We start from the raw sequence: 16,814 nt of genomic DNA, 5'->3' as shown, positions 1-16,814 counted from the left end.
TGGTTTCTTTTCCCAATATAAATGGAAGTATGAGGAAACATAATGGTGATATAGAAGGTTCTACCTGGCCAGTCCTGATTTGTCTGGACCATCTGGTCAGAGGTATGAATAAGCATACCTTGGCTTGTGGGGCCAAATGGCCCCACACTTGGACTTGGCCTGTGCACTTTCTGCACATGTGCAGAAAATAAAATACTGCAGAAAATAAATACTGCAGTATTTATTTTGTCATAGAAAATAAATACTGCACATGTGCACTAAAGCCGACTGATGCAACTTTAGTTTTGATATTGCAGCAATTACTACATCTCACCCATCATGAAGACGCTTTTGAGCCAGCATGCTAAGTGTGATACACTTTATGAAAAAATGACTGCAATAACTGATTGTGGTTGAATACATGTCTGATTAACCAATCTAATGATTATTTGACCTTTTAGGCAAAATTCCATTCCTAGACTGTCAGTTGATCTTTTTATATGAAAAAAGTTAAAAGACATAGTGAGATCATGAAGAAGTAGAAAGCCTGGTCTTCATGAAACATTACTGATCCCAATTTTCATGCTCTATTCAGGACCCCAATGTAGTAAAAGCAACACTCATACACTGAATATGTGACAGACTTTGAAACTCACCAAAATCCCCTTTAACTTCTCATATTTACACCCAAGTAACAGGTTTATCCATATGCCAGAAAATATAATAGGGAAGAGTGTGACAGGAATGACTAAGACTTACACCAAAATTCTGTCAAAAGTACTGATTTCAGAATACTTCACGTAGTTATTTTTGTATCATGTTTTTCTGATTTAGGGATGCCAGCTTTAGCAAAAGACAGATTTTGGATTAAAATCAGGTAAAAGGTTGCAGCTTTAAGTCAGGACCCTGCTAACTGCTAAACAGATGGATACAGCAATCTGTAAACCACAGTAGTTATTTTGGTAACTCAGCAGGTTTAAGCAAATCTAATTCATGTAATTAATTTTATATCAGTAGTAGTACAGCTTTAAACATCCTGATATTATTAAAGCATCATCTGTGATTGTGTAGCTCATCTAGTAAAGACTTTTGCGTCCATGTCTTTTTTTTTTTTCTTTCTGCCTTGCTCACATTGGTCTAGATGTCAACCAGTGGCGTGCGGTCAGGGAAGGCAGGTGAGGCAAAACCACCATCTGTCATCAAGGAGAAATAATATATAATGATAAAAAATTATTTATACTGATATATTCACCCTGTGGTTTGTACTATAAAGTATTTATTTTTCATTTAGTTTAACCAATTTTGATTATTTTTTCTTCACAATTGCTGAATTTTCGGAGTTTTCCATTCAATTGTTCAGAAGAGCAGCTGGTGAGGCAGCAGCGAGCTGAGCCTCATCTTGGATTGCGTAACCTCTCACTAACTGTACTAGCTGCCATTCGATGGGAACATTCCTCCTCTCTGTATGTCGCCAATAAAATAGTTAAAAACATTTAATATATGAACTGATTTTCCATAATTTAGCTTATGTATATAATGTAGAGTGTTTTTTGTCACCAACATTACACACACACCACTGTGTGTAACGTGTTTCGTGTGCTGAGGAGCGATCATAAACGGCAGAGAACAGATTCTAGGTGAGGCAGGTAGTTTTCTTGCCTCATGGCAGGAGGCACTCATGATCCTAGACATTGGTCTTGTGATGTCATAACTGCAGAGTATGTGACAGTGAGCTAGTGATAAATAAGTAAAGTACAGTGATATATTTATTGTTTTCTTCTCTCTTCCGACGTCAACACGGATGACTACATTTCTACACTTACACAGTTTTCTAAGGTGAATTTTCAATTGAAGCAGGACATTATACCTATAGAAAGACCAACACTGGTAGTGAAAGGTTTACTTCAAGACAGTTTAATGATTCTCAAACGGAGTGGCATGTCGAGGATAGACTTGGCTTTGGATGAACTGATATTTTTGTGTAGTATGAGTGGCGCATGGACTTTATTTATAAGTAAAGGTAAGACGGCAATACATTTTTTTTTAGTTTTTAATGAAATGTGCATGTTGTGACCTGCAGTTTGCATGTGTAAAGAATTCAGTAAAGAGACAATCCACAAACTGTTAGATTAGCTAATAGCAGCGGTAGCTAATTTACCACAGCAATCACTTATTAATAAAACATTAAGCCTCAAAACATACTACTGCAACAGACTGAATGTTTTGTTCTTTGTGCAAAATATTTGATTGTTTTTTGGTGTTGAATCCTAAAACATAAAGTTGTATTGTTGTCAGTTGCTATGGCAATGAGTCTGTGTGAAGCTTGGCCAACTCAAAGGGCGAGAAAGAAGTGGTTTCGAGTTGTACTTCGGTTTTTCCCTTTGGCGCATAGCACAAAATTAATACCTATATTTCCAAGTTTCATTGAGTTAACGCAGCTGTGGATGACATGTAAATGTTTTAGACTCTTACCATGATGCGGAGTTCTCCAAAGAATCACAATAAAAGCAAGAAGGTCCTGGGTTCGATTCCCGGCCCGGGGTCTTTCTGCATGGAGTTTGCATGTTCTCCCTGTGCATGAATGAGTTCTCTCCGGGTACTCCGGTTTCCTCCCACAGTCCTAAAACAGTCATGTTTTAGGACTGTGGGAGAAACAAAAACAAGATATGCTGATTAAGAACAAAAACAAGCAACGCTTAGCCTGGTGGGGTGACTATTAAAGCATGGCAGGCCGCCAGGCTTATAATACATTGGGGGAAACCCTGAAAAGAATAGTATTTGCCCTCCAGCATTGTACGCATGCACAAAATTTCCACACATACACAAACATGCAAGGTGTCTATATCGCTAAATCTGATTAAGTCAATGCCTCACCAGCTATGAGCCTCACTTCACGTCTCTGATGTCAACAGATGGATTAGTTGCTATTTTACATACGTTTTCAATTTAAAAAATACCTTCTGGGTGTATTGCTGGTGCTGTTTAAAGCCTTAATGACGAGGGACTGAAACACTTGCAAAGAAGTTTGCTTTCTAAATCATAATAAGTCAGCCAGTTTGTGGATTTTCTATAATTCAGCAAATCCAGACAGAAAAACATGAAAGAAAAATAATGGTCAGCCAATTCAATAGTTTTGTGGGAGTACTATGGAAATAAAAATAGGTGTTCACATTTTTTGAAAATAGTTAATATACTTTTACAAAACCTAAAATCAAATTCTTTTGCATTTTGTACAAGGGTTGCACAAAAATTACATATGTGCACATTTTGATGATCACTCATATTACTTTGTTTTGGATTAATCTGATGGTGAGTCATATTCAGCCAAGGTTTTTTAAGTTGTGGTATTTTGTGTTGTCTCCTGGCCAAAAGGATTCAGAGACTGAACAAAGGCTCCGATCTCTAAGACTGGTTTGAAAAACCAGAAGAAAAATCAACATTTGTACAGTTTTTGTTTGAAATATAGACATTGTCGTATTGAACACTGGGGTTTTACAGGGTTTTGATGGAGAAAGAGGGTTTTGTGTTTTCTGCATCCTGACAAAACAATGCTGCACATCGTGTGTGTCCTCCATGCAGAAACCGAACCATTAACAGGACAACAGGACACTGTTATTACAGTTTTCACCAAGCCAGGCCACAAGCTGATTACACACAGTGTCCTAAAGCCAGCACTAATATGTGCGTGGGGGTGTGCGTGTGTGGGGGTTTGTTAGAGACAGAGAGCTCCATCACATGTGTTGTGTGTTAAAATGCTGTTGTGTTTTGTGGGACAGCAGTGAGTCGTAAAATCCCCATGTCAGCCTCTCACTTGTATTATGGGACGGTTTTACATAACACCAAACCCACAGAACACACAATCTCATAAAAACAAAGGGAAGGAAGGGGGTCAGATCATAATAATAAATATCAAGGGTGGCAGAGGTTGGCTTGTTGAACATCAGAAGAAAGATGACTTGCAGTCCATGGAGATCAGCTTTTATTACATTGAGCATTACTTGTGCAGTTTTTCAGAGAGTGGGCTGCATCGGATCACCTCCAGATCAGAATAGAAGATACTTAAGACTAATTAAATCTAATCAGTTAATGTTTAGTCTTTAAAACAGTTTGAGCTTTGTCACTTTTATGGAATCTTAAAAATAGCATTTTCAGCACTTTTAGACAGTATAGCAGTTAAATAAGCATAAAAACACAACACAGTATATGGGCTATTTAAGCCTCCACCGGATTACTTTAAAATGATCACTTAGAACAAAGTTTGTCATTTGTAAGCAATTAACTATTTAAATATATTGCCAATATATTTGTCTCGTTCATGTGAATCAACTGGTGACCTCAAGGAATTGCTACACCCTAACGGTCAGTTACATTTTTCCAGGTTATGTAGTGTGTGGTGTGCTAAAATGATGAATGTGACAATAAACTAATGTAATGCTGACATCATCTGATCTGATTTAGACTGGACAGAGCAGCAGGCACACATCCGAAGGCTGCATTCTTTGCATATTTCTTGTAATGACCATTAACATCTTAGTTCATATTGCCAACGAAAACTAAACATATTGTATATACTAAAGTGTAAGAACTGTTCACATATGTTCATCCTTTAGAGCAGTGGTCCCCAACCTTTTTAGTACCGCAGACCGGTCGAGACTTCGCATATTTGCTGCGGACCGAGGGGGGCACGTCGAGACGACCGACAAGGATGCTGTTGCTGATGTTTCTAACTCATTCTGCTGCTTGTGGGCTCAATGTTGGCGCACAAGACGTAACTGACAGAATCCAGTTAAAGGATTTTCAAAATAAAAGATCCTCCAGACTCAACACATAAAACGGAAGTATTTAATTATTTCTTGCGCGGCCTGGTACCAATTGGTCCGCAGCCCGGGGATTGGGGACCACTGCTTTAGAGGTTACAAAGAGTGCCATTCAACAAGAACATCTGATGTTCTTGTTTCTCTGTTGCTTTTAAAACATATTTTTATTGGCTGTGTGATTTAAAACTGTACTTTTCAAAAACAGAAAAATCATATCAGTTGCAGTTTATGAGGACTTTGAATTACCCACTCCCTGTTTTCTGACAAATTATAATGAAGATTTTTACATTTCTAGAAGTTGTGCTTCGGTTCGAGTCTTTAGATTAACAGCAGCCTGGTTCAGTCCGTTTTAATCGAACTCTAGTCTGTCTGCCTAGAAAGTACGGGTCTGTTGGAGAGACGAGAATCAATCTGATGCAGATCAAAAACGTGAAATCTGTCCTCCAAAACTTGGTCTGGGTTTGGTTGAAGTGATCTCTGGTTCAGTTTGAATGCATATATGAATGCCAAGAGGACTGGAGACCACTCCAAAAGCAGGAAGTAGACTACAGCGGAGGGCATTTTGGGTATATACAACCAAAACAAAACGCGTGTCTAGGGCTAGCAGGAGAAACGGCTCATTGTCTTTTACCAAAGACAAAAAAGAAATTTACAATCACTAAAATCTGAAGCTACTAAATTTCTATTTACATTTTGTTTAGAAGGAAGTTGAGCTCAGTGTCTTCTTCAGTGATTTCATCTCGTTTCCTTCAGTGGTTCTTGGTGCAACACCCCAACAGGTGAGAAGGGGAACAAGTTTTCAAAGGGTTTGGTTTGTTTGACTTGGTGAAACATTAAAGTGAACTGCACCAGCTGAAAATGTAGAAAGTCTCAAATAGAACTGAGTCTAACGGACTATCAGCTGTGAAAACAACCTCAATTTGCAATATACAGTGTGACACATGAACCCAAGTTCAAAGAGACGCCTGAGTGAGAATAAGCTTATTTCTCATTAGCAGTGGTGTAGGCGTGGGGTGTGTGTGTGTGTGAGCATTTGTTTGTAATACTTTGGGACCATTTTCCTGACACGTGCTATGTTGTAGGGACTAACTGCTCCTTGTGGGGACCGAAGCCTGGTCCCCACAAGGGGAAACAATGCTTTTGGGACAGGAGTTAGATTTAGGACTAAGGTGTGAATTGAGTTTTGGTTAGGGATAGGGTTAGGTATGTAATGTAAGGGTTAAGGTAAGGATAAGGGTAAGGTTTAGGCTTACCTAAACCTAAACCTGTAGAAATTAATGGAAGTCAATGGAAAGTCCCCAGAAAGATTCGCAAACATGCGTGTGTGTGTGTGCGTGTGGGGGTGGTCAGTCAGGACTTACTGATCCTTACGTCCTCTGCTGACACGCCAGTTATTTTCCAGCAGGGTTCATTGGATTCAGACCTCTGTTTTTTTTTCTTCCTCTCTCTCCCATTTTTCTCCATCAGAGCACTCTGTGTCCATACCGGGTAATCCACACAAAAACACACTTTAAAGACTTTTCCTTATATTAAAAAAATCTCAAATTGGTTCCAAAATGTATTTTTGTATGTATTTGTGCTGTTATTCCTGTGTGTACCTGGAGTTTCTGTGTATTTGTCTTTTTTGTGGGACTGTGGACATATGGAAGGTGGGTGTGTTTGCAGAGAGCAGAGTCCACATTGTTCGTATCTTCTTGTTTACTCATGCAGTTTAACTTTTTTTTTCCTCCATCTCAGACATAATATTTGTGGTAGGCTCTCCACTCAGTCCCGTCTTCCTGTGTGTTTATGTAAGACAGAGGAGGAGAGAAAAAGGCAGAAAGAACTGAAGAGCGGTTTGGAGCATCAACCTGTTTAGGGATGGATGTTGAATCTGTTTTTACTCTAGTTTCTACCTATTGGGCTTGTTGTCTGTCTAGATCCAGTAGCTGTGATATACACACGTCTACATCAAACCAGAAGAAGTTAGGAAAATATGTGTCATATAAACTGAAGTGAATGTCTTCTATGAAAAATTTAAATTACTATGTTAAATTACTCTTTTTGTTTTAGATTGTATTCAACAGACTGACACAAAGTACCGCATAATTGTGATGTGGAAGATAAAAGATGCTTGAGTTTCATCAATTTTACAAATAAAAGTCTGAAAAGTTGTGTGTTTCATCCACATTTACACCCACCAATAAACCCAGAACATTCAGAGGTCACCTAATTCTTCAACATCGCCTATACGTTTCGTACCCAAGCATCAGAACAGCATGAGAACTCAAAAAAGACCAAAACCGGGATTTGAACTCACAACCTTCTTGCTACAACAGTGCCATCAACGGAGCCTCTGTGTAGCTCACACAGTTAAACTCCACTGTTTTATGTCACTTAGTAAAAAAAACGCTGCCTGTGTATGGAAGTTTGAGTTTCAAATAAATGTTAAACTCTTCTAACAAAGTGCAAAAAATCTAACTTTACATCCTCTGAACTGGAGAGAAAACTGATCTCTATTGCTCTGATTTGATGAAGCTCTGAACTGTGGCAAATTAACAATGAAAATGCATATTTGATTTAAAGCAGTGGGAGAAGCACACTGGCATATCCTCTGGATTTACTGAAATCTTTTAAACAAAATTGTTAATTTGAACAAATGTTAATGGTGACTGCGCAGCTTTTTTTGGAACTGCGAAGAATACAAAAATAAATACATAAAATAAAACATTTTACAATATTTGCCATTTTTATCTGTAAAAATACAAAATGATGAACCATGAGTACTTTGAACTTGACAACTTTGTAGTTTCTACAAAGTATTGACTAATCAACTGCACTTAAAACAAAAATGTTATTTTGTCGTTCATTTTCATTCACCAAGAGGTTTCCATGACCACTCAGACGTCCCCTGAAAGTTGCCATGAATATTCAGCAAACTTTTGAGGAACACTCAGCGGACGTCAAAATAAAACCTTCCACGTCTGGCGGACGCTGTGATCGCTGCCTGGATGGTTTGCTAAAGGTTAAGCTGAAGGTCTGCTGGGTGTTTAAAGTCATTTCATTTTGACGTCTAGCTGCAAACATTCACTAAGCATTGGCAGATGATGTTTGCCAAACGTCAAAATGACCTGTATTAATGACAGTAAAAACTAACAAGGCAAAACTAATGATAATAAAACACTTTATTCTGCAATATAAGTACATAAAACAATTTCAGAAAAAAATTTCATTTGAAAAATGGATGTGGTACAAAGAATTAATGTAAATGCATATGATTTAATTAGACAAAAAAAATCAAGGAGAATGTCAGCATTTTAAAACATCTAATGTTTAGAAAAATCCCTCAGGATTTGTGACCAGGTTTCTGCTGCATTTAAAGCAGAAACACAAATACTGATTACTGTTTATTGAAGCAGAATAGGATCTGCTTCAATAAACTAAAAATAATGTTAGAAATTGACAGAACACCAAAGCTTCTGCAGAAACAGCCCAGAGACGTCAGAATAGAAAAATCCTTCCTCTGATTTTAAAGATGCCAATGCCTCAGGGAGAAACACATGGGGGAATATTATTCATGTAACACACCTACCAATCCAACTGTGTATCTGTGTGTGGGCGTGCACATGTGTGTGTTGACCTTGCTCTCACTCTTATCATGGCAGGATTAACTCACACTGGACAGATGGTAGTGTGGTGCTCCTCCCTCCCACACACACTCATGCTAACGCTAGCACACACACCACAACTCGGCGCCGCATGGTGTGTACAAGCCGCGGCGCTGTCTCCGGGCGCTGCTGGAGGCTTAAATACACACACATACACACTCCCACGCACAAACACCCACACACACACACAGAGTGAAATGGCAGGATGAAGGCCGTGTTAGCAGATGATGACTCTGATGTCAGAAAGCTCTCTGCTGGTCTTTCTCTTAAAAATTTGTTCTGCTCTTACTTTTCTCTGGTTCTTCTCTTCATTAATCCAAGCAGGTTCGATGTACACAAACTTGTCATGGTTTCTCACAGAAGTACTTTATTGTAAAGACAACTGAATGTTTAAAGTGTTTTTTATCTGAACTAAATGAAATTTTGAACACTTTGGCAAAACTGGTTTAGTTTCAAAATGTTTAAGGTTTCAAATATGGCCTCTGTGTAACTGAAATACAGGCCCTGACTTGAATTATTGTTTTTAAGCTTGTAATAACCATTTCTTTGAGAATTCATAAAAGTTTAGATGTTCTAAAAAAAAAGAGCCTCATACCTGATGTTTTAAATCAATGCCATTGTTGTTAGGCTATAATGATTGCATTAACTGCAGTCATTGTAGCAATATTCAACAATATTCATATTAAGCAAATATTATTAGGGCTGAATTTATAAGTTGGATATTATGTGATTAATTGGACTAATTGTAATTAATCAATTATTGAAACAAATCTAAACTAATTTAATAATCAATTAATTGTTAACTGGAGAGCTCAGACTCAAAAAAGACCATTTACTAAAAAAAATAAACCAACATCTTCAGAGTTCTAATTTAACCAAGAATGTACAAGAATTTTTTTAATTTAAGATAAAAACACCTTTGTCTGTAAATATGTCTTAGCCTAAACTCTTCAAGTGACAGTTTTATCTTAACCCAGTTCACATTTACTAAAGGAATTCTGCTATATTGCATTTAAGCAATATTTTTTATTATTATTAATGTATTCCTAATGTTGTATAAAAAGGTGGTTAAATTAAAAATCTGTAGAATTTGCCATTTTCTTATCCAATTAATCGTCAGAATAACTGATAGAGTAATTGATTAGAAAAAGAATCAATAGTTGCATCCCTAGAAATTATGCAACACCAACTCCAATCTATTATATAGTGAATGAGTATTTCCTAAAAAATTGGTTGCTTTTAGTATAGGTATAAGGTATAGAAAACTTTACAGAAAAAGTCTTTGACATATGAGGGGAGTTAGTAACTATAATGGACTCCAATATCACAGAGAGGGATTTTCAGCGCTCACAGTATTAATATCAGATTAAATCAGTCAGGAAGCGGACTACTTTAATCCAAAACTATAATCCCATTTTGGGAATAAAATTAATTTGCTGAATTTCTTTAGGATGAAAGGGGAATATTACTTTAATCCACACACTGACCAAAAATTGTGCAGTTTTCACTACACGGATCTCATGCTGTGGATGCTTTGTTGTTTTGTTTAGCATATATTGAAGCGAAAAACTCCAACTTTTCAATTTCTCTGTCTTTTTCTTCTCTACTGATTAGAATCCGTCCTTTTCCAGATCTCTGGATTTCTGTTGGGAGATAATGACTACGAATGTTTGATCAGCTTCAGCTCGCTTGCTGTTGCCTCCAGAGTTTCTGGCTGCCTGCACTCTGCATTCAGGAGACAAAGTGAGATTAATGCTCGTTCAAGCTAAACATTCGGAAAATAGATTTATCTACATCTGCTGCGGTGCACAGTGCGCTGCTGGATTCTTCTGTAATATCACTCTGAAAATATTTACTGGTCTGAACAGGGGACAGGCTAGCATATTTGCCTGATTACTTCCCTTTGTTTATGAGCTGAAAGACTGCGTTCATCCCATCAGCTCAAACCCGTTCTTTTTGGGGGGTATCAGAATAAACAATGTGAATTTATATGCTTGCCACACTTTTCAGATATTAATTGAAAGAAATATTAGAAAACTACATTGTAACTGAATCATTTTGCTTTAACATCACATTTATTTGCTTATATGTTCAAAATTTTTTTGAAATACATTGAAGTTTTAGTTTTGAAATAACAACATGTGGAAAATGTGAACGGTTTTGTGTCCTTGAGGTTCCTGAAAAATAAACTTTCTAGAGGGAAAAAATAGTAGACGTACCCACACTGGCAGCATTTCCATTGATCATGGAATTGTACAATTTGACATTTCAAAAATAAATGTGTTTAATGGAAATTCACTAATTAAAAAATATATACAATTTTTGCTAAAAAGTTTTGGGCTCTAGAATGGGGTGGTTATTTTAGCCGTATCAAAATTGGTTTACATCACAAATCCATAATGGAAACACTTTTTTCACCTTTACCAGTAATAAAAAGGTAAATTTTCTGACAAAAAACTTTGTCTTGATTTTTCCAGTCATGTTTGTAATGTTTTTAACCACCTAAATTGTCAAAAACTGTTTTTGTACAAACAATAAAAAGCTTGAAAATAAAGACTTGATTGTTGGAGAAGTGTTTAATAGCACAGCTGTTCTTCGACTTCAGGAGAACTCAGAGCATTTAAGAAGCGCTCAGTGTTAACGCAGAGTAACGGGCCACTGTGCAGACACCAGAACAAAAGCATCCCTGTTGTATTGACTGTCACTCAGCCTACAGCTGTTATCTGTTGTCTGCCTCTATCCAAACAATCACACAGACCAAAAAAAAAAAAAAAAGAAGAGGGAAATAAATCGATGCAATCCTCCAGAGAGAAAAGCTCAGACTGAAGTGCTGCCATGACTTCCTGCATGTTTGTGCAGAGCAGGCTGTAAGTGAGGTGACAAGGTAACCTCTTCCTCCCTGGAGGATATGAGGGGTGAATAAGGCCGCAGACAGAGAAAGAGTGAGAACAGGATTTAATTGTCTGAGCTGTTCTCTCGGGTAGAGAGAAAGTACAACATTTCTTCCTGTAGCAGCAGCAGGTTTTCTAACAAGAAGAAAAGCTTAACTGGAAGCAAACACCTTGTGTTTGTGAGATACAGCAGCGCCAACCAGACTGGTCAGGAAAAGATGAAACAACCAGCAACTTTTCTGCTTAAAAATTACATTAGTTGTGTGAGAAATCATAGCAGTGCATTTAGAAAAAACAGATATATGGACTGGTCAGTATCGGTCCCGATACTCAATGTAGATTGTTTTCAGTATCAGTGACAATGTCCCTGATCGGTAAGGTCAAATCTATTCAGTCTAATTCTGCGCTTTGTTTCTGAGCGACATCATAATTTTTTTTCCATTATTTTCTGATTTCTTAATTGCACTTTCTGCATCATTTGAAGGAAAGTTTGCTGCAGTTTATTTGTACATGTTTGACCAAGTTAGTCAGTTTCAGTTTCTTTATTATTTACATTACCGTACATTGGCTGTTCTACTCCTAATTTCACAGACTTGACAAATTAAAGTTGTTTTTACATATTTGATAAAGCTTGTGAAGCTGTTGGTGGATTTAAGTGCTATACTGGTGCAGAGTTATCAAATTTGTAATTCAGTACATTCATGTCTAGGTTTTTTGGGGGTTTTTTTTAAAAGAAACATTTTCAGTCAATTCAGCTGTTTTTCTGTATCGGATCAGTATTGGCCGATACTTAACCTCAGATATCCGTGTCAGAAGTGAAAGAAATTGTTTAACATTATCATTCTACAAAAAGTAGAAAATGGTTATTAGGCGGTTAAAAACAATAATCCAGTTGTACAAGCAGTGTACAACTGGTGCACCAGCAGCGAGAAGAATGGAGTTGATAACCAATATCAAGAACAGTATGTCTTGAACAACTGGATCTCTTCTCTTCAACTACTACCATACTCTCAAACTAAATCATGTTTAGGGTTGATGAACAAAATTCTCAACATCAACCAAAACAGAACAATAATGTTTTCATCTGTCTACAGAATGTTTTCTCATATGAGTTTTTCTAGATTGGGACATTTCGGGGACGTCTGGCCAATCGATTGGCTTAACATTAGAGTCTTCTTGTCATAAATAACTGTATAACCTCTCTGATCACTCTAAAGCTGATCATTAACTGAATGTTTCCCATAATCCTCAGTCTATTCAAGAAATAGTTTTCCATTATCTTCAACGTGTGTCTGGTGTTGTTTACCATTTTAAACCATCTGAAATCAATTTAGTTCAGCAGCCAATCAATTTCAGGACTTCTTTATATATGCTCCAGCCTCTAATCAACTTTTTTTATTTGAGTAACAATGGTCTGCTGAGAAATGTCTGTAAGGACCCATTTAATTCAGGTCTTCAGACAGGAAAGCACCTTTACCAGCACATACAATATTTTCTGCCATCGACCTTACACAGAATGAAAAGTCTTACTGACAAAACTCCACACTGTTATTAACTTCCCCTTTCCGTTTCTAAAACTTCACCCATATGATTCTCCCTGTTAACATTCATCCATCAGTCCATTCTTCTGTCCACCTATCATCTATTCGTTCCTCTATCCATTCCTCCCTTCTATTGTCTCTCCATCCATTTCACCAGCTATCAACCCATCCATTCCTCCTTACACATCTCATCCATCTGTTGATCTGTCAGTCCATCCATTGATACTTAGTAAATCCAATAAATCCATAAGTTGTTGCTCAAACCTTCCTTCATTGCTTACTAAATTTAAGAAGATAAGATTTATTTGTTATTGTCATCAACAGATTACAACGAGATTGAGAGATTAAATTTCTTTGTTCCTTTCTTCTTGTTTTCTTCCTTTGTTCAATATTTCAAGTCTGAGCACTAAAATTATCTGGCATTGGTATCATCTATGAAGTTTTGTATTTAGACTTTAAAATCACCCAGAAATGATTCAGGAATGTGGAAAAGTATGGAATTACAACATGGACAAATGTGTTATGTTAGGCGACATAAAATAAACACAGTTTGTGTTTACCCAAATCTGAAAGTAAAACATGACATACTGTGGAAAATGTCATAAAAAATATCTGAACACAGTATTTATTCATTTACCATCCAGTAAATTGAAGTCAAATTGGTGCCTAAATCTATGATGTTGAGAGTCCTGTCAATCTGTCAGCAATCTGACAGTTTCTGTTGTCACAACAAATATTGTCATTTTTTAACGCATGTCCCGCCTGCTTGTTGTGTTCATTGACTAAGAGTAAGTGCTGCTTTCATGCACAGATAATAGATTACCAGCATGCAGTTAAATAGTAATAATATATTAAGGGTACATTTAGATACTTTATCTTTGTTTTGATGTGGCACTAGTTACCCATCATATCTCTATGGGAGTAATACTCTCTGAGGCATATGCTCCCTTTATTGTCACCTATTCAGTGTCTTGCTACTCTTATTGATATTATTCACACATTAACAACAGCTTTAAAATACTGAAAATTTTAGAAACAATTTTCCCACCAACATTTGGCACCCCTCTAGCCTGGCGCCCCTGTGCATGGCATAGTGAATACCCAGTTTTCGTAGACAGATACAAAACAAAAAGTAATGATTAGGTAAAAGATGAAAGCAGAACTTTTAAAGTCTACAAAGTGAGGCATCGGGACTTACTTGAATCTTCCCTGGCAGTGCTGACACTGATCCCCGACCCAGCCGTGGTCACACACGCAGCTCCCGTTGACACACTTCCCTGAAAAACAGCTCTTATCGCAGGGCGCCGACGAAGCCCCGGCGTGAAGCACCAGATGAAGCAGCACCAGTAATCCCAGATATGTTTTCCACAGCCCAGATGATGACCTGGCCCAGGCGGGTAGATGTTTACATCCAGCGGGATCCATGATGATGGGAGCGCGCTGAGCTCAACACAGGCTGCCGCTTTCCCGGAACTGATCCGCGGGGATCAGCAGTGAGGCGGGTCGGCTCAGGTTGCCGTACCTGTAACCCCGATGAAGAAGGAGCCTGGAGATAACTATTACTTGCGGGCTGTCAGAACATGCTGAGCGGCGTGGGTTGAAGCCGGGGGAGGTGGGCAGAACACGGCAAGAAACTTTGATGGAAGCAGTTAGAAAACACTACTGATGCGTCTTCACCTGGAACAATTCGTTCCGAGCAGCAAATAAACATACAAGAAAATCCCTTTTCTGCATTTTTAAGTCTTCCAGAAAACTTCAGCTGCGGCGAAGAATCCTGCGTCAGGAAGTAAACACACAGCCGCGGAAGGATGAAGCGCTCTTCGCGTTGGAAATTAACATCCAAGCGAGATCTCATCGCCCTGCGCTGACACTCATCTGCTAACAAAGACTTGGGCTCCGATCTGCGGTGGGTGGACGCGACAGCCGCGGCTCCTGCTGCTGTCCGGAAGCGGAGCTTCCCCTCGCTCCGCTGTGTGATAACTCCACAGCTGGGGTTGGGATGGGGGTGGGGGCAGTCCTGCACAAAACCCCCAGAGCGAGCATTAGCAGTACGACCACGGCACGCGGTTAAAGGGGCAGGTCCAAAGCTGGTGACAAACGCCTGCAGCGGCATCACTGGCCTGGTTTCACACACCTGAAGCACTGACAGATCGCAGAGGTGATAAAGAGTCACCATAGTAAGGACGGATGTCTGAAGCATAGTTATATGATTAACTAAACGATCTGCAGCTAAATCCAGATGCTTGGTCCAAAAGGCAAATGAATAAAGACATCTGACAAAAGATTTTGAACATGCAAAATGAAGTTGTATGGAAATGTAGTTAGAGAAAAATGTTTTAGTGAAAGTGAAAATAAAAATAAATAAATAAATGACAGATGTTAAAAATTATACATAACTGCGGGGGGCGATCTTAAATAAACGTTTTGAATATACAAAATTAAAACATGAAAACAAATATATTTGTGAAAAACGTAAATTAGATATGTTTTAGAAAACTAATCTAAGATGGGGGAAATGATTGGACATCAACATGATTTGATAACATGGATTGTAAAAAGTAATAACTGTTTTTTAAATGCTTGGATTTGTCCAATCTGGACTTCTTAATTTTATAAAGTAAAAAATATATAGTAAAAAAAATCCATCTTATTGTTATCATAATGATTTATGAAGGTAATTCTTAAGTATTTTATTGAAACATGAAGTATTGGACTATATTGTTCGAGTTCATTCAAAAGTTAAATGTTTTCCTAGAGATTGTCTAAACTACAAACCACTAAGCTTTAGAAACAAGAACAAACTCTAAATTTCCCTCAGCACCAGACCTTACGATTTTTAAAATCTGCATTAAACATTCACTAAAAGTCCCGCTTACATTTACAGATACATACAACTGTCATGATTTACTGATAGTTGAGGAGAATCCACAGTTCAACAGGATGGCAGTCATAAGCAGAGTGATGTAATTTAACCCTCTATGGCATGGCGTTGCCCTCAGGCAACAAACCACATATCTGTACCTCACATTGCTCCTTTATTTTATTTTTTGGGGGGCATGATTTTTGACATATTTTTGTCCAAAAAAAAGTTTTTTTATGAATATAGTTTTTGTTTGATTTGTATTTCATTTCTCATAATCAGTGTAGCAAATCTTGGTGTTCTAGACCAATGTTACCCTGAGGCAACAAACCCAAATCTGGTTCCAGGAGGTGTCAGAGTCCGATTTTATGATTGACATGTAATTAGGGACCACCAAGCTCCCAAAGAATGCAGGAAAATATTTTTTCCCCCAAAAAATAAAAAGTCATGCCATAGAGGGTTAAGCCTAAAAAACAGAAGTACCAAACAGAGTTTGACGCTAAAATCCAGTGGGCAACAATGAGACAGGTGGGAACATAACATAATACACACAGGGGTAATAAAAGAAACAAGGGACAGCTCTGGTGAACACAACAGACTAGAATCAACGATAATCAAGGGGGAGCTGGATTAAGTTGTAAAGCAATACAAAATGTTTTAAGCATCTCACAGAGGACTGTTTAATCCATTTTCTTAAAAATGGAAAAAAGTATTATAACTGCAAACCTGCCAAGATATGGTACCTAACCTGACTTAATCAGAGAAGCAGCCAAGAAGTCTACAACTCTGGATGAGCAGCAGAGATTCCTCACAGCAACAGTAGGAGAATCTATTGACAGGACAACTGTGGAAGAATGGCAAGAAGAAAGTTATTAGTGAACTCAAGCCACAAAATATGATATCTGCAGGCAGACAGAATCTACATGTTAAAGGAACAAAGAATGACTAAGCACAAGGAATACACAGTTCTAACTTGCATAAACAACAACTCATAAAAGTCTGGTAAAAGGAAAGACACACTAGAGCTAAATTTACACGCTCTGGTCACTGGTGTTGTGAAAACCAGCAGCTGGATTGCA

General features: G+C 37.8%; 1 protein-coding gene across 5 annotated transcripts in view; it reads right to left on the bottom strand.

Annotated features, from left to right (window-relative positions):
- Window positions 1-15,185, bottom strand: part of LOC116712856 (attractin-like protein 1) — a 191,756-nt gene extending 176,571 nt beyond the window's left edge. For 2 of the 5 annotated variants that reach the window (XM_032552696.1, XM_032552697.1), the window contains exon 1: window positions 14,074-15,174. In XM_032552696.1, the coding sequence (XP_032408587.1) occupies window positions 14,074-14,300 (227 nt within the window). In that variant the 5' untranslated portion in view covers window positions 14,301-15,174. Of the gene's footprint in view, window positions 1-14,073 lie in introns of all 5 variants that reach the window. The other 3 variants (XR_004337700.1, XM_032552699.1, XM_032552698.1) reach the window with 3 other exon arrangements.
- Between the last annotated feature and the right edge of the window lie 1,629 nt (window positions 15,186-16,814).

This window comes from Xiphophorus hellerii, chromosome 22, assembly GCF_003331165.1.
Source record: "Xiphophorus hellerii strain 12219 chromosome 22, Xiphophorus_hellerii-4.1, whole genome shotgun sequence".
NCBI classification, from domain to species: Eukaryota; Metazoa; Chordata; class Actinopteri; order Cyprinodontiformes; family Poeciliidae; genus Xiphophorus; species Xiphophorus hellerii.
The sequence above is the reverse complement of the archived record's forward strand: the minus strand, read 5'-3'. Positions and strand labels throughout refer to the sequence as shown.